At 44.0% G+C, this 23,506-nt stretch overlaps 1 protein-coding gene across 1 annotated transcript; it reads right to left on the bottom strand.

Moving 5' to 3' along the window:
- Positions 1–140: 140 nt before the first annotated feature.
- On the bottom strand, positions 141–23,506 carry LOC8024730 (3-oxoacyl-[acyl-carrier-protein] reductase FabG). Its single transcript, XM_029981236.4, has 9 exons — positions 22,949–23,506; positions 15,560–15,699; positions 14,433–14,525; positions 9,991–10,129; positions 9,257–9,297; positions 9,122–9,191; positions 6,741–6,777; positions 2,303–2,366; positions 141–890 (listed from the first exon to the last, which is right to left on the bottom strand). The coding sequence occupies exons 1-9, from the start codon at positions 22,983–22,985 to the stop codon at positions 732–734; spliced, it is 780 nt and encodes a 259-aa protein (XP_029837096.4). The 5' UTR covers positions 22,986–23,506; the 3' UTR covers positions 141–731.

The raw sequence follows: 23,506 nt of genomic DNA, 5'->3' as shown, positions 1-23,506 counted from the left end.
TGAATTATCCGCAAGTTTGAAGTAAGAGGGTTTGAATTAACGCGATTCATTTGTAGTAGCAACGGGGCAAGAGAGGAATAGTTTCTTTCACCTCGGGCAGATGGGGCCATTAAAACTGAATATAGTACAACTTTGTCAAAGATACGAGGATTTGACGCATTTAATCATGTTGAAACGACAATATTTATAAAATATAGCACTAGATTGAGCACATATTGGCATATCTGGCCAACTTATTACAATGCACCCAAGTGTGCATCAAGCCTTAGTTCCCGCAGCTGCAAATCTCGAAATATTCCTGTTCTTTGCTTTGCTATTACGCAACGAAATAGAGATATTTTAAAAGAGTAAATGGTTCCTGAATCCCTTCTGGCAAGATAAATAGTCTAAAAATTAAAAATTGCAAATTCCTTCAAAGTTAAAATTGTTGCACTGCCCCTTTAATTTGTGAAAATGGAGCGTGCTGGTAAACTTACATAATTAGAGGAGAACTGCATAAATGACAAGGACCTGTTGTCCTGTCCTCGTCATTTATGTAATTCTCCTCTAACACCGCCCCTTTAATTCTCAACTATTTTCACAACAAAATTGTAGAAAAAGATCCCTGTAAGCATTAAAACCGGACCTGTAGCATCAATATCTTGGACGGGCCAAATGCGAGCCTCTCTTTGAGAAGGGCTGCAGTTGGCTTGATTGAACGCCGGTCAGACGGCGGCCAAACACTCGAGAGCTCATCGAGGGCACATGATGCTGCGACCCCCGTCGATCGCCAACGTCTGGCCCGTGATGAAGGACGCGTCTTCGGAGGCCAAGAATGCAATGGTGCGTGCCACCTCGTCTGCCGTGCCCACACGGCCCATGGCGTGCGTGGTCTTGCAGTGCTCGAGAAACTGTGCAAGGAAGACGCAACAAACTGTTGTCGGGCGGGCCTACTGCTGGCTGTCTGTACCGCAAATCATAGCAACGTTAAAAGAGCAGTTCTCACTGGAAAGAGGGCGCCGCTTCTTTTTTTCTTTTCTTTTTTCAATGTTGGGAGAAATACTTTTTGCTTAACAGACTGGTTAATTTGCACATTTTGTATGACTACTGACTTCACTAAAGAATAAAGAAAAAAACAAAAAAAACTCGCTTCGTTGCTTGGTGCGGTGAAAAGCACCAAAGTAAACTCGACAGAACGAAAAGAAAGGCACCAGTGCAGACTGGCTAGAAACAGTAGCTGCTGAGACTGTGCGAAAGACTATTTAGTATTTTCTTGTAGTCTTTAGAACCCTTTTTTACAAGTGCCGTAAAATTAATACTGACATAAACCAGCACCGGGAAATTGACTTATTAACCCTCCAATTAATCAATAAATGCTTTTTGTTTCAGTTAGCAGAACGTTTCAGCCGCTCGGCATGCAACAGCCTGCTTTGTAAGCAGACGGCAGTGCCACCACTCTCTGCCACTCTGCGTCTGCCACTCTGCGTCTGCAATTGCGAGCTACTCTCGTTGGCTCGGTGCAAGGGTGGCGATGAAATGCATAGTGACACGATTCACAAAGGTATGGCCTGCTCCCATGTTAGCTAGCTTCAGCAAACATGCAACTCTGTATTAAAGAGTTAAGCAACAGCTGAGGTGTGATGCTGGAGCCACTAAGGTGTCATTTTGGAGCAGAGGGGCCGAATGAATCGTAAGGGTGCGAGTGCGCACGATAGTGTCTGCATAGGCATTCTGTACTAAACCAAGTAACACCGGATGAAAATTCCATGGCCTTTTGGGACCAATCAGGGTGTATTAAGTTGAGAGCATTTCAGCTGCCTGCATAAGAGGGCAGCATGTTTCTGAACGTCACTTCGGTGCGAATAGTCGCACATGCTATAAACAGGGACAAGGAAGTAGACAAAACAAAGTGCACTCTCAAATGAAGGTTTGTTGAAACAAACACATACCATTAATGCCATCTTTCTAGCTACCATTTAGAAAATAAAACTGTCGGGTGCATTGACGGGGCACTAACGCACTTGCTTTCTGATACAGAATGCATCGTAAAACTCTAAGGCAGTTTTCTCTGCGTATCTCCTGAGAATTGTTGTTTGTGCTAATATTGGGTCAGATAGGCACCTTTCCCAGTGCACTGCCAGATTGCCCGGCGGGGACTGTTTTTTTTTTTGACCATGCATGACTATGCATGTTATCTCGCAGAGTGCCGAAAATGGCCCGCGTCCATATGGAGCGCGGTCGATGGCGCAAAACCGCGGAAGGTCCCACTAACAGCTATCGCTGTAAAAAAAACAAAAACAAGAAGACCTTGCTGTACGCTTACCTTGGCATAGTCTTCTTCACTCATGCCAGCACGCTTGTGCACTTCCGTGATAATCACACCGGGGCTGGTGAAGGGGAGAGCATGGACAATGTTTGCATGTCGAAATATATGGTACCCTGTAGAAACTTGGCTTGCTTAAGACTCAAGTGCTTTGTCAACCATCATGTTTGCATGTTGAGATATATGGTACCCTGCAGAAACTTGGCTTGCTTAAGACTCAAGTGCTTTGTCAACTATCAGGAATGTGAACAGGCAGTAATTAGGCAAGTTAAATAAAACAATTTTAATTAATAAACAGGACATATAATGGCACCCCCCCCCCCCCCCATGCTGGGCACACTACTTTCTTTTACTGCTCTAATGTTTTGTAACACTCCTGCGTTTACAAACCAATGAGGTGCTGAAAAACAATAAAGAAAGCAGCGTTTTTTTTTTTTTTTTTACTCGATTGTTGGCACCCCCTACTAAATGAGGAACTGCCATTGTGGCTACTACAGGGACCAGACTTCATGAAGTCGCCTTGGAGGAAATTCGAAGATTATAATGCGAAGCAATTCGAAGCGGTAATAATTGAGTCTTGGACCAGGCAGAAATCAGTCTGCAAGCTGTGGAAACATCTGCATTGGAGTTAAACTCAATCCATTTCAGAAGCGATAGTTTGCTGGCTACGTCATCACGGAAATGGTAGCTACTTCATCAACACTATTAGTACTCTTTTCAGTTCTTCAGAATTGATCATCTTAGCTGTACCAACAAAGAAACTTCACACTGCTCCACCCTTCTGCACCCTATGCTTTTGGTCAAGTTTCTTTTTTTTTTTTTTAATATGGAACTAGCAGAAGCTGGTTTCAAACCTGCAAACAAAAACTGCAAATAACCAAAGTTAAAAAAAAAAAGAAGAAAATTTTAAATTTTAGCGATTTTGTATTTTTGGGAGCAATTGACTCTTTATTTTCACTTTTGTTCTAGGGTGGCATAGACAAAGTCCTTTGAAGCGAAATGGGGCAATTGCTGCAGTAATTCTTTTTCTACCTGCTGCTGCTGCTACTGAAAAATCAATTAATGTAGGTCTTACAAGACAGCAACTGCCGCATCAGCACCTGTCTCTGTATGCAGTGTTCTGGCCTAAATATTTATGGCCTAAAAGAGCTCCATAGGAGGTATGCCTAACCTCCTTGAATCTATACACCAACTCATGTTTACAAACAAACCGGAGCGCCCCTAGCGGACGCCACCGGCGCCGCGCATGCGCGATGGGGGTGTGGGCAAGAAGCTCGCCGTCGCCCATAAACAAACCTTTGGAATGCGATGTTGTCGGCGTCAGTGGGAGTTCCCCTGCTCTTTTTCGCGTTCGAATTGTTGATTCTACGTCTTCCTGGCGATGTCCGACTACTTGAGCGGCGTCAGCGAAATTACCGAGGCTCGCTACACCGCGAAACTTCGCGTGAATAATAGGGAATTGTAGTAGACCGTTTCCGCAGCCCGCTAAGCACCCGGATAGCGCTCCGTAATCCCCCACAAGACCTTGAACTATGCAGAGAAGGCTGGCGGCGCGCATGCGCAGCTGCGGCGTTTTCTTCGGGGATACCTTAGCGGAGGAAAAAAACGATCTACTACAACTCCCTATTGTGACATGTGGAGATTCATTCCGCGTGGACGCCGCAGTATATGTACGCTGAAACCTGATTCGCATGATGAAATTTCGTTCGCAATTTTCAGTCGCGACGCCGCTCGGGCTGCAAAAGCGTGAACCGTAGCTGAGATAGTCGACGTCGATACTGAAAATCGCAAGCAGAATCGGACCAAGTCAATTAGGCATAGCAAGTCAGTGACCGCCACTCGTAACAATGATCAACATCTCCTTGTATTTACTGTTTACATCGAGCCCGGTTACCAACCTTCAAACTTAAGTCTTTTGAGACCTGCACTTACTTCGTATAGCAAGTACCGGGCCAACATTTAATCCTCGGGCCGGCGTCGTCTAAGAGAGCAGACGACAAGCAGAAACGTTTGAAAGAGCAGACGACAGTTCGAACGATCAGGCGGCCGTTTGAACTTGCAGACGCACTGAACGTAGTCCGCAGGTGGTCCGCACAACTTGACGGTTTTCTGGCGTCCATGTTGGAATGAAACAAATAAATCTGATGACCACAAGTATCCGTGAATTCAACTCAAAGTGCTTCCCGCCCAAGCAATCGTTGTCCGTCGGCGTCTGCTTTTCCCTTTTCACGGCACATATCCAGATTCTCGGACAAACCCAGCACGTAAAAACTTTCCTTCAAATCTTTCTCGACTCTTTTGGCACGGCCCCAGTCCCGGCGTTTCGACGAGGACGCAGGTTTTTGTCTTGTTCCCTTCAAAACAACGCAGGAATACACGTCTGGCATGGGGACTTCTGCCCACAGCCCCAGACCGGAAGTGCGACCGACGCGCCACCACCGCGCCGTGACGTCAAAGAGATGAGTTGGTGTATAGACGCTTTCAGCGAGTCAGTTACTGGAGCTGCCACCAGTCGGCGCGCCCTTCGCGCGCTTTCCGGGCCGCCATACCCGACCTTCAGTTTCTCGCCGTTGCTCCGCGTTGTGTGCTGCACAGGCCAATACCGGAGCTTCGTTTTCGTGTTCATTTACGTTCCGCGTTGAAATCTTGTATTTTCTTTGGGTCTTTTCGATATTTAGGACTTTCATTTAACCATTTGATATTTATATTTCGACATAGCTCTTGTATTTTCTTATTTATGGAATAGAATCGGACAGCGAATGGGTCGAGGATACAAGATTATGAGGCTTCAATGACCATGTAAGCTCATCCCATTCTTGCGTTTTTGTCGCTAATAAAGGGCAGTCAACACTATTGCGACATATGCAAATTGCAACTGACGCAGTAAGGCTGTCACAGTCGTGCTTCTCGCTGCATGTGCGCGCTCGTTTCCGTAAAGCCGGCCCGCATGTAAGCGATTTAGCGTGCGACGAGACGAGCGACGGAGATTTATTTTCTTATTATTTATTTACAAATACCGTCGCCCGTCGCATCGCTCGGTTTTTTGGTTTTCTAGAAAACGTCGCTCACCGTCTTGGTCGCTTGCTCCGTCACTTCCATGCTGTTTGCCTCGTCGCGCGACTGACTGAGTTTCAGCGAAGCGGGTCGCCATCGCTTATCTGGTCGCTCGCCAAATCGCTTACACGCGGTTTATACTCAATTTATTTCCATGCACACAGCATTGAACCACTGGCGCCTCGATATTAAGTATAAACCGCATGCAAGCGGTTCGGCGAGCAACGAGACAAGCGACGGTGACCCGCTTCGTTGCCGCTCGGGCAGTCGCGTGACGAGGCAAACCGCGTGAAAGCGACGGGAGCAAGCGACCAAGACGGTGAGCGACGTTTTCTAGAAACCCCAAAAAACAACCGAGCGATGCAACAGGCGGCAGTGAGAAATCATCGTCGCTGACTCTTGTCGTTGTCGCCGTCGCTCGTCTCCGTCGCACGCTAAATCGCTTACATGCGGGTTGGCTTTACGGAAACAAGCGCGCACATGCAGCGAGAAGCACGACTGGATAGTCTTATTGCGTCAGTTGAAATTTGCATATGTCGCAATAGTGTTGACTGCCCTTTATTAGCGAGAAAAACGTTAGAATGGGATGAACTTACATGGTCTCTGAAGCCATAATCTTGTATTGTCGATCCATTCGCTGTCCGCTTTCATTTCATAAATAAGAAAATACAAGATATATGTTGAAATAGAGATATCAAATGATTAAATGAAAGCCCGAAATATCGAAAAGACCTAAAGAAAACATACGATTTCAACGCGGAACGTAAAAGAACGCGAAAACAAAGCTCCGGTAGTGGCCGGTGCAGCACATAACGCGGAGCAACGGCGAGAAACTGAAGGGCGGCTATGGCGGCAGGGTCACGTGACGCCAAGATGGCGGCGCCCATGAAATGTTGCCTGAAAGGGTCTATAGTGCCTCACCTAGTGGCTGAGAAAGCAAAGCTTGACCTTTTGTGTACTGGAAAACTATGTTCGTGGTTCAAATTTTGCAAATTGGACAAAAGGTTTATATATTCATGACCATTACATTTCACAAATTCTAAAGGCTGGAATTTGCCTTCCTAGACAATGAAATTATATGTGTGCCCTTAAAGTTAGCAGATTTTCTTCCCTTTTACGAAAATTTGCGGCTTGTTTAGTGTTAAAGGATTTATAGCAGTGAGAAAAGTCATATTGCCGCATGACTCAGACGTAATAAGAAAAAAAAAGCCATATACCTATTACATGTTGAAAACTGGTGTCCAACATTTCTTTAGTATAATATGACACTGCCCCTGACTTGGTAGAACAGATTGCTGTGTCAAAAACTTTTACTGCATCCAATTAAACAAGAAAAATAAGATGTGTATCGCAGCAGAAATAAACCAATCTGAATCACACTTACTTGACTGCATTTACTCTTATGCCATCAGCAGCAAGCTCTAATCCATGGAAAAAAGAAAAAAAAAAAAATCAGGTCACATCTGAGCTTCAATAAATTCCTAAAATTTATGAAGATAAATCAGTTGGATATTTAATGTGCTTCCCACATCTAATATCCAACTACTGCTTGTGAGACAAGCACTACTCTTCGCAAGATGCTTTAACTCCACACACTCAAAACTTCATAAGCTCTAACAACTCCATTGTTGGTCAGCAGCATGCACCACTTTTGTATAGTCAAACCCGGATATATAATGAAATAAAACAGTGCAAAGGATATAAAAAGGAAGAGACAAACTGGACAGGACAGACACCGACTTGCAACTAAAGCTTCTTTACTTAAAGAAAAAGATAAAGCAAAAACAGGTTGCTCCGCACAACCGCATGCGCACCTTTCACCTATGGTAGCTGACTGCGGCATGCACTGGACCCTCATTGTCAACTCCAGGAATTCGCTGTCGCTCCCTGGGAGCGACAGTGGAAGGACACCTATCGGTTCACTGCAAAGAGTGCCTGTGCGAGTTGTTTTTTAGTGCCACCACCATCTTGAGACGACACAGGGACAAAGCGACACGCGAGGTGCTGGAGGCCTTCCACATCCAGAGCAGAGAAGAAAAATGTATCAGCGCAGCATCAGTGGCGTTGTCTGGCAAGGAACTGGAATTCCTGAAGTTGACAGAGGGTCCAGCGCGTGCCGTAGTCAGCTACCATGGGTGAAAGGTGCACGTGCAGTTGCGTGGAGCAACATGTTTTTTCTTTATCTTTTTCTTTAAGTAAAAAAGCTTTTGTTGCGAGTCAGCGCTCTGTCCTGTCCGGTTTGTCTCTTCCTTTTTATATCTCTTGCGCTGTTTTATTCCATTATGCACAATGATCACCAACTAGCCCAGCTATCAACCTTATTACAGAACCCGGATATATTGAATTCAAAGGGGATCATAAAATAGTTCGATATATCGATAATTCGATATACAAAAACATGTTAAATGAAGCTCGAGTTGAAATTTCCTGGCATCTCTGCTAATACTGAAGGTCGCGACAAACAGGAGCTTACCAAATAGAGCATCCAAGAGCTGCTAAATACAGTGGAGCATAATTGGCGGAGCAGCAAACACCGCCGCACTTACATGCGCGCCTGGTTGGGACCCCCACACCGCATAAGCGATAAAACACGAAAATAATAAAAAAAACAAATGAAAGAAAAAGGGAAAAGCGAGTTGCATGAAAAAAAAAAATTATAAAAAAGTTAAGCAAGCAAAAAAGAAAGCTCACTAAATTCAGGCAACAAAAAACGAAAGGGAAAAGAAAACAAAAAAAACTGGCAAAGCAATAACGGCAAAAGAAAAAGTTAAACAAAGATAAGGCATTGCATTGGGATTGCACAATCGCTGTTGTGGACATTGCACAATCTGTTGTCGACAGACTCGACTTGCCCAAGACTTTCTTTTTATTTTGCTCATTTTATTTTGGGGCTAGGGAGTCGCACAGCATTAGCAGTGTTCGGAGAAAGGGCACAGGCTACGCTATTGTTCTGACAGCAAGCACTCACTTCTCTCCCTCGCGTGCATGCCCTTCCCCTTGCCATCCTCCACTTTTTTTTTTTTTTTTTTTTGTAACAGTTTTTTTTCTACAACTGCTCTTTTGTTGCCTATCTTCCAGCGTGTATGCTGGCTTGGCGGTCTGCTAGCCACGCAAGGCAAGCAATGTGCTCGCCACTTGCGCAATCGGATCGCGGGAAAAGCAACAAGCGGCCGGGCTTCCTAGGGAGTTTGATACAAAAAGACAACGCTCCTATAATATATTACATGTGATTTTCAAGGAAATGCTTGGACTGTTTGATGGTAACAATAATTCGAAATACCCGAGTGTGATATTAACCGGGCTCGACTGTATAACTTTAACATAGTCACATAACTCCAATAGTAGCTCAAGTCTAATATTTTCCGATTCGGCTTGGGTGTCTAAACTGACGGGAATGGTAGGAAACACTTTCATGTGTTTGGGGCTCCTGGCGTGGCAGTAGCAATTTCAGCTTTTCGCGAGGGAGCCAGAAACCCATGGAAAGGATGTTTTGAAGGAACATGACCAACTGCGCATCCAGAACCAATAGCAAGTGTCGCAACGACGAACCCGCTTCTGCAGTAGAAAGCCGCGCCATAAAGTTGGGACTCCCAAGGTGCGAGCCTAACAGGAGAACCCCAAAAGTCTGAGTTCTCTTTTGTGACAAAGTCGCGGGAGTGTCTTCTAATAAATCTTGTTTTAGCACGGAAATGGAGCACCAAGAGACCTTTCTCCAACCACTGAACCCAACGGCAGGCTTTGCATCACACTAGCACATCAACTCACCTAAGGCTGCTGTTCTAGTCAGCTGATCCAGGCCTGCTTTGCTGATGTTGTACACAACCACTCCAGGAAACTGCATGATGAGACCGCAAGTTACTACATGGAGCGCTGCCACCTCGTTCATGCCATGCGACTTACCGCACGCAACCCTGTGACGCTTGACACATTCACAATGTTTCCTGAAATGACACAAGTGGATCTTGAAACTAGAGGCATTTTCAACTCTATAACCAGCATGTGCTTTGTAAACCTGCTTTACATAGTGATGTGGGCCAGCATTCCGAGAATGATGCCGTGCACTAGAGATGGATGTGCACACGCATAGCTTTTAAAAGTGACTACTTAAGCTGCACAAACACTTGCGCTCGTTACAAAGGCCACAAATTCGGACTACATTAACCTATGCTCGTTGTACCTCACAATGCCCCTCCCGAAGGCAGAAGCTCCTTGGCCGATCCAGTGGTACAAGCCCAAGCTTCGAGAATCATGTTTATTGTTCTTTCACGCTAGTTCTCTTTTTCCCTGCAATACCACTCTCAAAAGCTGACTTGATCTCCCGTGTACTGCCCTTCGCATTCACAGATACACAAACAGGGATGCAGACTGCATGACACTTAGTACGAACACGTTTTTGCGCTTTTTCATGTTTTACTGTGAAAAAGTACTGGCGCGGCTGTAAAACATTTACCACTTAGGTTAGTACCCCAACTCGGCACTTTCCAACACTAAAGTAGTTTCAATAACAAACCCTCCATATTGAAAAAAGAAAAAAGAAAAAGGAGAAAATTGGCGATGCCTTGTTCGCACCAACAGTGTTGCGGAGTGCACAATTATAGTTTCAGTTGCGTCATTTGTGTCGGACAACTTCCCACCTTTGGTCTTTCGAAGATGTGGAATGGCGACCTGCATCACGTGGAAGACACTGCGCAGGTTGATGTTCATCACCTGGTCATACACGGCAAGTGGCGTGGCCTCCGTTGTCCCATTCTTAATGATCCCAGCGCTGTTGACCTGCAGTCAGTTGCACATTTGAGTCACTTTCAAACAAATTTCAAGCTAATCTGGGAAATAGCTACTATAAGCCTTTCCAAAAAGAGCTCTCTGGCTGGCATCATTCTGCGACTCTCGCAACCTCTATCGGCCAGAACTTTCTGCCACCTTTCTGGGCTGTGTAAACCCGAAATGCGCGACTCTGCATCTGCTTCGTATGTTCAGAGTTTGCCAATTTTCTTGAACGTTTTTACTTCATCTGCCTTCTTGGGATGCTCATCTTTTTTGCGTTATATTCCACCGGGAGAACCAGGGAATACCGGGGCTCCTAGCCTGCTCGGCCTTCGCAGAAAATGAATGAGAAGAGCAAACATCAAAGGCCCTTAATGCAGGCCGCTTGACATTTTTCAAGGACTTTCTCCGCCGAGGTAATCTCTGGAAAGCCCTTCACGGTCTTCGTGAAGAATAGCTCATTCGCCGTGGGATAGGGAACATTGCAGACATGTTTGTTCCTTTGGTTGGGTGCTGTGCAAAAAACAAGCTCTCTTCAAAACATGCCCTAAAAAAAAAGTCCAGATTCTGTTCGGCCGTCGTGAAGTGACTCGTTGACACTATAGACTGGACATACAACCGTGTCATTCGAAATCTTTTTCAAATAAACCTCGTTTGGATAACGCAGCACCGTGGCATACATACAACAGCTTGTTCAAATGATGGGACTTGTTGAATTTTATGTTGTGAACGGGGAACGCCTATGCCTTTCAGCTATCCTGTGTGATCAAATATTTTCGACAGTAAAGGCCATTGTAGATTGGCGTGGCTCAGTGTTTGGCGGCGTGAAAAATCTGCATAAAATGAAACAAACACTCCAGTTGCATTCATTGTTGCGCACAGACTCATAAAAAATAGTTTTTACTTGTTTGTATTTGTTCCCAGAGATGCTCTCTCGAAGGCCACGAGAAATTCCGTTCACCACAAAACGCAAACAAAAAACAATAAAACAAAGCAATTTTGCTGCTGCCAGTGTTGGGAATTGTGCCTAAGCGAACTTCCACAGTTCACCGACGAGGAACCCCACAGCCCAGTGCAGTCAGGCAGCACTGACATGCACTTTCAAAACCAAGGATGCGCGCCTTAAATCACCTCACTCGAGACTGCCGCTGGAAGGGTCTATAGCAGGGTTGCCACGTTTGGCTTCTTTTCGGGGCACATGGCTACCGAAAATTGAGGCTGGCTACTTGGCTACCTTTTAATGCTGGTATCTTTTATTGTAAGGAAGACTCCTAGCCTGAATCTGTGACATCACAACAGTTTTGCACTAACATTCTGAGTGTTTTGAAGAATCTAAACAGCAGTTGACTTCAGCCAATTTCATAAACCATGCAGAAGGAGAAAGCACCGTAATAGAGTAACAGAGTAGCGAAAAAATCAGCAGTGGGTCGGTGGTGTCGCTGAGCCTGCCACTCTACCGAAACAAAATATGAAGAAAGTTAGCTCTGAAGATTGCTCTGTTCACCGCCTGCCACCTGCCTATACAGTGCCTGCGTGAACTTTTAGAGCTACTGAACTTTGTTTTTACTCATGTTTTATGTACAACTTGCTGTAATATACAGTCATGTCTCGTTTATATGGATGCCATTAAATGGATAACCTGCTATATGAATACCATTTTGGGGGAAAAACTGGGGAAATATATGAATTTTTGTCTCGTTATTATAGACAACTCGCATTATAGACAATGTTTTGTCCATATTAACGAGACATCACTGTACTACTTTTTCTTAGATTGTTGTTACTGCAGCAAGAAAACAGAAAGCAATGTCGCTCTCTTTTTTGCACATAGCATACTTGGGTAGTAATTCAATTACAGTGATTGGATTACTGTAATTTAATTAATTTTCTTTGTAAATTGTAATTAATTACTTTTGGCCAAAAGGAATTGTAATTTAATTACTTTCTAGTGTCAGTAATTGCAAAATTTCAGGCAAAATTATAATTACTTTTGCAAAACTTTGCTGCGCTGACGGAACCTCTCTGAAAACCTCAGCGCTCGCACAAGCGGCCTCTCGGCGAAACACTCGCACAAAGACATGCACGCACAACATAGCATTGCATTGTTTGTTGTTTTGTTGCTTACACTGCGGGCTGAGAGACAATTATCTTTAGAGCCTACCTCAACGGCGCCGTCTGGTGGGCGAGCGGAAAGCAATAGCGTACACATGCCAAAATATATATAAAAAAAAAAAATTTATCTTTAGCTTTCAGTTGAGTTAGGGAATTTTCATTGTCTATGAGGTTTTTTTTGTTTTGTTTTTTGCCAGTTTTTTACGTGTTTTTTTTTCAGTACTGTCGCATATTTGCATCTTTGTATTATTTTCAAGTTTATTTCCTGTTGGATTTAATTCGTATATTTTTTGCAGAAGCATTTTGGAGACTGACCTCGCACCTGTGAATATTCACACCAATGCTTCGGGAGCCCCGATTTGGCTTTTATATATTTCTGAGCCCTTATAATTTTAACTCAATGTATATAATTTACAATACCGTGATGTTTGTATGTGAAGGCAGTCGTATTAGCGCATGTGGATTTTAGTTTTATATTAACACTTGTAAATATTAATATATGACTAATTGTTGCATTTTTATTTGCCTGTCTAACAAAAGTCTCAACCCAATTTTTTCTCTAGCTTTCTGGCATCTTCCAGCATATGAACTAAATTATTATTATTTATTAAAAATATAAGAATGTAGTGCTTCATTGCCCCAGACTGTCAATTTCTATCATGAATTTAACACAATTCATAAAAGGAAGGTACAATATCTGACATTAATGCAGCGATGCCTAAGCCTCCCAAACATTGGGGCGAGGAATGAACAAATATGTTGTATTTTATAAAACTCGTCTAAAGTTATGTGGCCCAAGTTGGGTCGCTCTCAGAAATAGGTAATTGCAAAGTAATTGAATTACGTTTTAAAAGTAATTTGTAATTAATTACTTTTTACGTAGTAGTAATTGTAATAGTAGTTAAACTACTTTTGAAGCAAAGTAATTGCAATTAAATTACATTTTGGAAGTAATTTACCCATGTATGGCACATACTGATTATAATACCCAACGTTTTTGCGCAGGTTGCACATGTTGGCTACTGTGTGGCCACTAAAAAAAGGACCTCGGTGCCAGTTGACTACTTTTGGCAATTCTTCTTGGCTTGCTTGTTTCTTGGAGACCTGGCGACCCTGATCTATAGTTGGTGTCCAGTTTAGAACTATGCCTCCAACATGCGCTCGATGTCTCCCGCTGGGCTTTGGCCTCGTGCGCAACAAAGTGTTATCATAGAAAGCTTGTGCTTGAGGCACAGTACCTACTGCATCCTTTACCTGCCACCAACCGCAGCGACGCAAAACATACAGAATGATTAATACGAAACAAAACCCTGCTAAAACACAGAGTCATGAATACGGATACTTTGCCCATTAAGTAGCAAACAGGAGCAAACACATCCAAGATGGCAAATACATTGTACTAAACGTAGATGAACTGCTGCTTTTACAGAACAAAGCTTGAAACAATTAAAGACACAACAATAACCTGTTTTAAATGACAGCCACAGATGGCACCTCCAGGTCTTGTCCTGAAGCATCCACATTCAGCAAATCTCAATGAAGCGAGGTAAGAAAACCAAGGACATAGTACCAACATACCGCAAAGTTCCAAGAGAACGCTCGCCCCGGAGAGATTGCCCATCCTGTTTTTGTGGCTAAATATCTATAACATAAAAATTCCGAAACATCGCCCACCCTCCCAATTCTCGTCGGATGTCACGCGATATCCGATGGGAATCGCATCAACCATGCAATTCGCTGTACCGGCACGTCTGACAAGCGAGCTCATAGTAGGGTCCTGCATTTTTGTGAGTGCCGCGAGCATGCGCAATATCAACTCGTGTAACACGAGAGTTGTTCTTGCGTGTATGTTGCGCTGTGAAACGCGAATCTGCTGCCTTCGGAATCTGTTTATTTGTTTCAGTAACAAAGATTGTAGCGGATTCACGCGTTTTTGTCCGCGATCTACGCACGCAATATCGGTTCCCGTGATTTTTTATAAAGATTTGCTCTGGCATCCCCAAAGATAGCCCACCCCATGTTTTTCACCATTTATCTTTTCATTTAGGGTAGGTGTCCTTTCGGAACTTTACGGTAATCAGGTGTGATTTGCAACCCCATTGGTCATGTTCTGCTGCAATTGTTTTCTCTGCCAAACAGAAGTGATGGCTGCTGTTTTGATTCCCTTATAAGTGATGAATTTGTCAAGTATAGCAGTTACCAAAATGTCAAGCTTTCCAAAGTGTTCGAGAGTCTTCTTAACGACGTTGGCGACATCATCTTCCTTGCACAGGTCTCCGGAAATCACGAGAACCTAGAAAAACAAGGTGCTGTTAATAATTGTGAATTAGATAAAATGATTTTAAATATACGGACATGCGTCCAGATTTAAATTTCTGAACAGTGATTTGATGATCGATGTATTCGAAACTTTTTGAACACTTTCGAGTATTGCCTGATTGTCTTCGGACAATTTGAGCTCCGTTGAGCGCTCTTCCCCTTGCGGCGTGTGCACACTGCAGCATAGCCACACCCACTGGCGGCAATGTTGCAAGGGCAGTTTTCCCACATCGCTGATCGAAGGGGCAAAATAAAGCATCTTCCGTCTGTGTATGCATGCAGCTAAAGAAGGGTTGTGGCATGATTTCCTCTTTATTTAACACTTGGATGATCCAATTTGCAAAATCATTTAATTCAATAGTCAATATTCCATTTGGCATTCCGAATTGTAGTATTCCAAACTATTTCGATGTTACAACTAGCTATCGAATTTGAAAAAAAAACAAAAAACATCAGTATTCTTAGTCATGGAAAAAGCAGAAATTAAAAAAAAAAAAGAAATGTTCTAGGAAAAACAAAAAACAATGCACACTACAAAAAAAAAAAAAAGTGCAAACAAGTGGTAAAATTGTTTGAAAGGTGAGCTGGGGAAATCCTTCCCCCGCCCTACACGAAGAAACACCTAATTCGGCCAAAGTTTGGAAATCCTAGGGGCCTAACTTGGGCATAATAAGGTTTTGCTCCAAGGCATTAGTTAATAGTGGCTTTTTTCTGGTTCGCTACATAATTGCCAAAGTACAGCCAGACATGAGCCAAAGATGTCGCATATCAACCAAAAAACCAGCAGTGAAGCCTCACTCGGGCACTTGTTTGGCAATTCAGGGCCAAAGTATCCAGACTCTGTCCAAAGAATATTGAGTTTGGTTATGCCTTGACTTTTTTGGGCTTTCAAAACCCTACATTTCCAGGCAAATGTCCTGCCCTATTTAGGTCCAAAGGACCATGCTACTTGGGTGGGCAAAAGTATAGTTGGTTTTTAAGGAAGAGAAGATCAGTCTTCCGTCACACCTTTTCTTGAGGCAACCCTTTGGATTGGCACAGTGTAGCGACCTTGTCCAAGGCCGCCTGGTCTCTGCCCGTGAGTGCCAGCCAGCATCCGAGAGAAGCAAAATGCACAGCAGTCTCCCCTCCTATGCCCGACGATGCTCCTACGAGGCGGACACAGCGCTGAATTATGCAAAAGGCTGATGCGAGGTTGCACATTTCCCAATAAACGTCCGATTCTTGAACAGAATGGTAAACCCCAAGACGGGTGTGGAACAGAAGGTGCAGTACAAGGGTTAAGGCCCGTTCACACTCTTGCGACCGAGTAAGACCGAGAGAGACCAGACCGGTTTTTAAGCCTCTTGCGATCTCTTAGGACCAGCTCTGCTGCAGTGCACCCGGTCCTAAGAAGTTGCAAAAGGCTTAAAAACCGGTCTGGTCTCTCTCAATCATACTGGGTCGCAAGAGTGTGAACGGCGCTTTAGGACAAAAAGAGGACAGACAAATGTCTCGAAGACGTCGAGATGTTGTCTGTTCCCCTTTTCTTTCTGTCTCCCCTACTGCATTTTCTCTCCTAGTCTCAAGGTCTACCACCACATTCAACATATGCCAGCTCACACCTGCACTTTGCCTGATAATTTCCTACAGGAACACTGCTAGGTAATGAATGCACATTTCAGGAATTGTGGCATCCCCAACCAGAATTAAACAGGCTGAAACTAGCATTTTAGAAATCCACAGCAGCTTATTACAAGTTACTGAATTCTGTTATTACGCTGGCACCAATCCAAACTGAAACCTTTAAAATATGCTGAAATGAAATGTTATTACAGGTGTAGGGCCAGTTGTGAAGGTTTCTCTCATGTACCTGGGAATGGAGCAAGCTGATGGCAATCTGGAGAGAAATTAGCTCTTTTATCATATTGATCACTTGGATTTAAAGTCGTAATTAGTTTGGCTGAGAATAAAGCCAGTTTACTTTACACTCTTAGTGACTGGACAGTGCCGATCAAAACACACCCTTAAAGGGGTACGGAAACGAGAATTGAAATATTCAAATTTTGTTCGGAAATGAGTCAACCATGACGGATACTAGCCATAAATGATAATCGCACGTTTGTATTTGGAACGACTGGCTATATTTTTCGTTCCAAATGGTGCACTCGAGCAAGCACTCTAAGAGAAGTGAACGAAGAGCGCGATGCGTCATTGGACATTCAGCCCAGACAAAAACAAAACAACAGATTCCCCGCATTCGTGACGTAGCAAGGCTTTGTTGTTATGGGCTTTGTTGTTGGTGGCATTGTCAGCATTGTGGTGGTGTTAATAGCGTCAATGCGTGACAACCGCGCCGTTCGAAGTACCCGTGGGGTGATGAGTCTGTGGCTGGTCCAAGGAGCACGTAGCTTCCACAGCACTGTCAGTTTAGGGATAAACTGGGTGGGGAAAGCAACTTTCGTCCAAATTGTGAGCGACGGGCTAATCTTCTAGGGGGAGAATGGCTGTGTCCGGGCACACAAACGAGTGTCCGAGCAAGAAGGGAGTCCCTTTTTTCCGTCTTTTTGAACTGTTTGGTACAATGCGCGATTTGTGAGTTGAGGAAAGCTAAGAAGGAAAATGTTGAATTCCAAACGGCGGCAGTGCTCTGATGGAACTTGCTGCATCATGACTACATAGCAAGTTCCCCAACGTAGCTAGATTACTTCCCAAATGGGCTCCACATGCATCCACCAGGTGCACATGGCAAGATTGTTTAATTAGCTTTAAAATTAGTTTTCTTGTGCTTTTCAGCGAAAGACTGGCATTTTGAGGTTATGCTGCAACATGCAACACATTAAAGGAGTCATCAAACAATTTTCCAACTTTTTCCTGTTTAGCTTTCCTCTTCAACTCATAAATCATGCATTGTACAAACAGTTCAAAGAGACGGAAAGGGGGAAGTCCCCTCTTGCTCGGATTCTCGTTTGTGTACCCGGACACAGCCATTCTCCCCCTAGAAGATTAGCCCATCGCTCAAAATTCAGGCAAAAGTTGCTTTCCCCACCTCGTTCTCCCTGAAGCTGACAGCGCTGTGGAAGCTACATGCTGAATGGGCTAGTCAAACTTTTGCATATGATCACGCTCTCTCGTGCATCCCCATGCACAGAAAGTGAGGTCAGGTGATGAAAGGGAGGCAGCTGATTGATCTGACACGTACATAGCTTCCAATGCAACGTCAGCTAAGGGGTGAAGGGAATAAGAGAGGTCCGGTGTCGTGTGACGTGCTTTTGGACCCGGTGACGCACTTTGGGGACCGCGGATGTATGTGTGTTTGTATGGTTGTTTAATTATATGTTGGCGATACACTCTCAAACTGACTGCGTTGATCTGTTGTCTCATAGGACCCAACTCGGCACACTAAAAGCGGAAAACAGTACACAGCCGCGCTTGTACAAGAGTCTACGACATCATGTGATCACCTACACACACTGATCACTTATACATGCAGCCGCTAGTGCTCTCATTCCTGTTGTCCAGCTAATGCAGATGTAGAGCTTCGGGCTATAGATCAAGAGGGCTCCGGTTCGATCCCTCTGCTGAGGTGCATATATTTCTCTACTTACAATAAATTGTCCTTATTAAATAATGATAAATAATTTATTAATTCATGTTATCATCATAACCCTAGAACAGTTTTTCGTGACACTCAAAGTTATGCCCACCTGATGGAAACATGTTGCGTTAATAGTTACCCGGCTTATCCCCTAGAGCGGCATGTAAACATATCAGACGACTCTGTGGTGAAAGTACCACAAAACTTCACATATCACCGCGCCCCTCCCAAAAGATAGGGGACGGTTACACCGTATTGGATTAACTTCAATGGATCTTAGAGTCCTCTACAGTCCATCATAATGAGACACGGATATTCACTGGCAGCCAAAGTGAAGTCTGTCGCCGCCAAGTATGAGCTTACAATGAGCGTTCACAATGCTTTTGCAATGTGTATTACACATTACCAAGATTGCAGTTCTTCTTAGAAGTAGGGGCTCGTCCTGATCAAATTTGAGCATGCTGTGAACACCACTCTCAAATATGGCACCCAGCGAATAGCACCCATTAGCAACTCCAGCAAAACGGATGGCACCCAGTGGGAAAACATTGCACTGGCCAAAACAGGAACTTTCACAATTTCTGCCTGTTTCTTGTGGCTTCAGTGATTCCATGTTGTTGGTGGTTGGCGCATTGTTACGGAGGCGAGAGAAGTTGCATTGGTTGTGTCCACAGCAATAAAAATGGCAGTAACGACAGGGCCACCTAGAAAACCGTGACTCATATTGGCCAAACAAATTAGGTGTACCTTGCAATGCTTCTCATGTTGTGTAGGGCCAACAGCTGTCCTGGTGTCTCTGTTGCTACTGTAGTATCAGTGTATTGCCTAGGTTGCTCTGAATGCAACTGTATGAACCAGACATTGTGCGTTTATCAATGTTCGTCAGAAGGGGCTAGGTATGGCCACAGACAACTTTCTGTGCGCCCTTAGCGCAAAGTTTTGCGGTGTAACGAGCATTGTTAATTTCGCTCAGGCCACTAAAGTAGTAAGACATTGCTACAAGGGCGTAGAATCAACAATTCCAACATGAAAAAGAGCCCGGGGACATGCACCGACGCCGACAACATCACATTCCAACGGTTAGCTGATGCGGAATGCAGCACTTCTTGCCCAGACCTCATTGCATGTGCGTGGTGTGTCGCTAGGGGCGCTCCGGTTTGTTTCTAAATTTGAGTTGGTGTCTGTCGATTTCCCAAAGAACGAAAACCCTGGAAGCTCTTTTACGCCAACACAGTGCTGCAACTTTTGAACGTAGCAGATAAAAATTGGGGCAAACCATTTTAACGCCAATGCTTGCTTGCTCAAACCCGAGTGCTGTGCGTTAAGATGGCACATGGCACAACTAGGGCTGTTTTCGATTGCCATATCTGTTGAGTGGCGACTGCTATGGTAAGTCCATGGAGTCTCAAATAGTGGCACTTCCTTGTCACTAACCCTCGCACTAATCGCTTTGCGAACGCAGCTCTCCTAGCTTGCTTCTGTAACAGGAACAAGCCATTTCTTTAATTTTTTTTGGTAATTTTTAATTTTAGAGAACTTGTAAAAAAATTTTTTTTTTTTTAACATGTAGTTGGGGTTACATGTTTCTCCAGCACCCGGTCGTCATTTTTAAATATGTCTACAGTAAATTTTTCACTGTAGATGTGCTGCCATCTCGCCGCAGCACCCCAAACTAAGCTCGTAACGAACCTAGTTCGTCAAAACAGCCAAGGAGCGAGCAAAGGCATGTGGAAGACGGCTCTAGGTAGCTGGTCTCCTTCTAAACGGTTAAGGAATTAAGTGCGCCGTTAAAAGGGTATCGCTACCTGCTATTTTATTGCATTCCTAATGCTTGGCCCGTAGCAAGGACCGTGTTGACAGCACAAAGAGGCAACTTCGCCACATGGAAAAAATACCTTTCGCTCAAGTGCAATTGATGAGGAGTATTTTGTATGCACGTTTACAGTTCTTAAAAGCCCCACCTACAAAAAGGTTTTCCACAAGCTAAAAAGATCCTCCTTGCCACTTTCCCACTCTCCCACTGCTATCTTGACTGAGGGGGATTCCTTCTGTTTGGGCTGGATGGAGCCGGGATAAGCTCCCAGCTCATCTTGCCCCAAGATGCAGCAACAAAAAAAGTACTCCCTCTCCTCTCCTCTCCCTCCCTCCCTCCCCCTCCCCCCCCCCCCCCCCCCCAAGATAAGAGTGGGAGATGGGGAAATGGAGAGGGTGGCAAGGAGGATTTTCCTACCTTGCAGAAAACAATTCTGTAGGTCGGCCTCTTTAAAGGGATACTTCAACAAAATTTGAAATATACTTGTTGTGTTCAAAAATAAGCTGAATATGATCCACAATATCCGTAAATGACAATCGCACGTTTGTATTTTGAGCCTGATGGCTGTATATTTTGTTATAAACAGCCCAGTCTGGCAAGCGCTCAGAGAGCAGCCAGCGGAAAGCACGTCACATCCGGCGCAATCGTGACCTAGTTTGTCTCGGGATGAGCAAAACTGCAGCGAGGCTGACGTCGTCAGGATGCCCCAAAAACTGCTTTTGTGTGAATTTGAGTGAAGGGTTAATCTTCTATAATCTTGTAGAGGGAGAATAGCAATGAGCTAAGACAAACAAAACACTCTTGTTGAGTGTGGAGTACCTCCCTACGTCAGGTTGAAAGCATGTATAGTTCTAGGCAAGACAGTTATGCTCACTACATGTCAAGGTTCCTAGACGGGCATTGCAAACGAGGCTTTAGTGACATCCACCAGGTGTTATGATACTGTTTAGTTATGATACTGTTGTATTACCACTGCATGACAACTATAACCAGGCGGTTCCGCTGCTTCAAAGCGATATAGATTTATTAGTTTACTGGTTCTCAAGTAATCTCATTGTTGTGAACATCGATAAAACTAAATTAGTCTGTTATCGTAATCCCCATAAACAAATTACTCTACTACGAAACATATATCTTCACCTCCATTATCATGGTCAACACATTTGCACGGGTAGACCATTACCTTATGACTCCCCGGTGAAATATTTGGGGTTAATATTTGACCAATATCTACTTTGGAACCAACAAATTGAATGTATTATTAAGAGAATGCGGGTGGTATCGGCGTATCTTTACAAGCTAAAAAGTGCATGTTCTGTAAACTTGGGGAGAACTATTTTCAGATCTTTAGGAGAATCAGTTATACGGTATGGAATTACTATATATGGGAATTGTTCCGAGTACAAAAAACAGGGAATTGATAGAATCATAAAATATAGTGTAAACAGTATTTCTTACGGGTTAGTGTACGATAAACTAAACCTTGAAGAAAAAATGTGTGCGTTAGAAATATTGTCATTTAATCAGTTTCATAATTATGTGATAATAAGTAATTACTACAGTAGAGCTTTTAAACAAGAGGTAGAAAAAAAGAAACTTGCGGCGTACAGATAGGTTAAAAATCCCTAAGATACAAACAAATTATGGAAAAAAGTTAAAATGACACTATGTTCCTTCGATGTTCAACAGTTTGCCAGAGTATTTGCTGAACTTATCTTTTCGTGCGGTAAAACGGAATGTATGAAAATGGTGCCTCACGCTCGCACAATAATAATTATATAATTACTCAGTGCGTATTCATTGCCCATATTCCTAAATTATTGTTGTTTTGTTTCTCCAGTGTTCAATGTGTCACGGTATTTTGTTGGCTGCCTGGTTCCACATACAAGCATCTTTGCTTTCGTGGGCCAGCACGCTTACACTTCTATTTTTTCACAGATGATAATAAAAATATATTATTATTATAGGTGCTCTTAGCCAATCGTTTGGTGTGTATGATGGGACACAGCTCCCTTAAACACATATAGACCGAAAAATAAGTGCCGAAATTTCGTTGAAAATCCTTGAAAGAAAACAGACATATGCTCGCTGCTGGCCAGAATGCCCTGTATAAAAATTCAAAAGCGCAAACACCAAGGAAAAGCATCTATAAACTATAACAATAATTTTTTCTTCTTCTTCTTTTTTACCTTCACATACCTAATTCTTCTTTTATGTCTTCCTCGGGGAATGCATTAAACTTCCAGTTGGTGTAAGCGCTCTGTCCTGCCCCTCTTCTTTTCCTTGGTGTTTGCGCTTTTGAATTTTTATAGAATGTGTAGCCAACTAGCCCAACAGTTAATTTTGATACAGAATGCCCTGCTTGCTAAGATGACTAAAAAGCCTTTCTCCATCCATAAATGGTGACAGCACTTATCATGTAACGGGTGTTCCTGACAGAAAAGTATCTGGTTTTTGTTGACGGCAAAAGTAAGCTACACATAGCCGAGCGCTCAGTCTCCGCCCCTTGAAACAACCGCCACTGGGCACGGCAAACACTGGCCAGCAGCGCCAAAGGGATACCAAGGGCAGAAGTTGGGCGAGTTGGTATGATGACATGATGAACAGAACAGCACACAAAAGACAAGGACAGAAAAAAAGGAACATGCACGACAGACAAGCGCTTGTGTGTCGTGCATGTTCCTTTTCTCTGTCCTTGTCTTTGTGTGCGCTGTTCTGTTCATCGGGCACCGCCCCCCGGCCCTTGGGGGTGGGTCTAGTTTGCCCCTTCACTCCTAAACACGTTGGTAGGCCATTGCTTTGTAGTCCGTTGCAACTCAAGAAGATAGGCCGAGGGAAAGCAGACGGAACGCTGGAGAATGTTTCCCTCTCTCCCCTCCAGCGTTCCGTCTGCTTCTTCCTCTCCAGCCTTCCTTTCCCTCGCCCCACCTTCTTGAAGTGTAACTTGACCAAGGATCAGTAAATATGTTTAGATCTTTAGGGGGAAACGATCATTCTTTTTACACACCTGTGATGAGGGCCACTTTGTTGCTTAAGTCCGGCATCGTTGAATTTGACTGCAGAAAGCCACCGAGTCAACTGAGTCCGATGAATGCACGTGCGAATACTTGCAAACCAAGCCTGGTGGTAAAAAAGCACAACTGCCACAGGAAATGTTGCAAAGGTTCCGGGTCTGCGTCCCAGGCCACCCAGGCCACCCAGGCCCAACACCAAATGCAAGACCAGCGAGACCGATAAAATAAAATCAGCAGCGCCAGTAAATTTAGAGGCTTGTTTTGTTTAGCTAGCTATCGGCTATCGGTTTATCAGAGCGGAAAATAGGTGCAGACACGTGGACTAACGTTGGACTGCACTGCACACTGCACAACCAGCCGACACACCACACCAACCACACTGTAGGCGCAACTCCTTCCCCTAGATTACAGCCCACCCGCCCACCTCCTTGTTGACGGCTGATTACAGGCATGGTTGGTTTTTAATGCTACATGCTGCTTTATTTTTTTTAGTCATAGTATGTTTTTTCGCAACTGCGTTTACTGCGCAACCGATAACTAAAATGGTTTCT

The sequence above is a fragment of the Ixodes scapularis genome, unplaced genomic scaffold, assembly GCF_016920785.2.
Source record: "Ixodes scapularis isolate PalLabHiFi unplaced genomic scaffold, ASM1692078v2 PGA_scaffold1__304_contigs__length_218370807, whole genome shotgun sequence".
Taxonomy (NCBI): Eukaryota; Metazoa; Arthropoda; class Arachnida; order Ixodida; family Ixodidae; genus Ixodes; species Ixodes scapularis.
The sequence above is the reverse complement of the archived record's forward strand: the minus strand, read 5'-3'. Positions and strand labels throughout refer to the sequence as shown.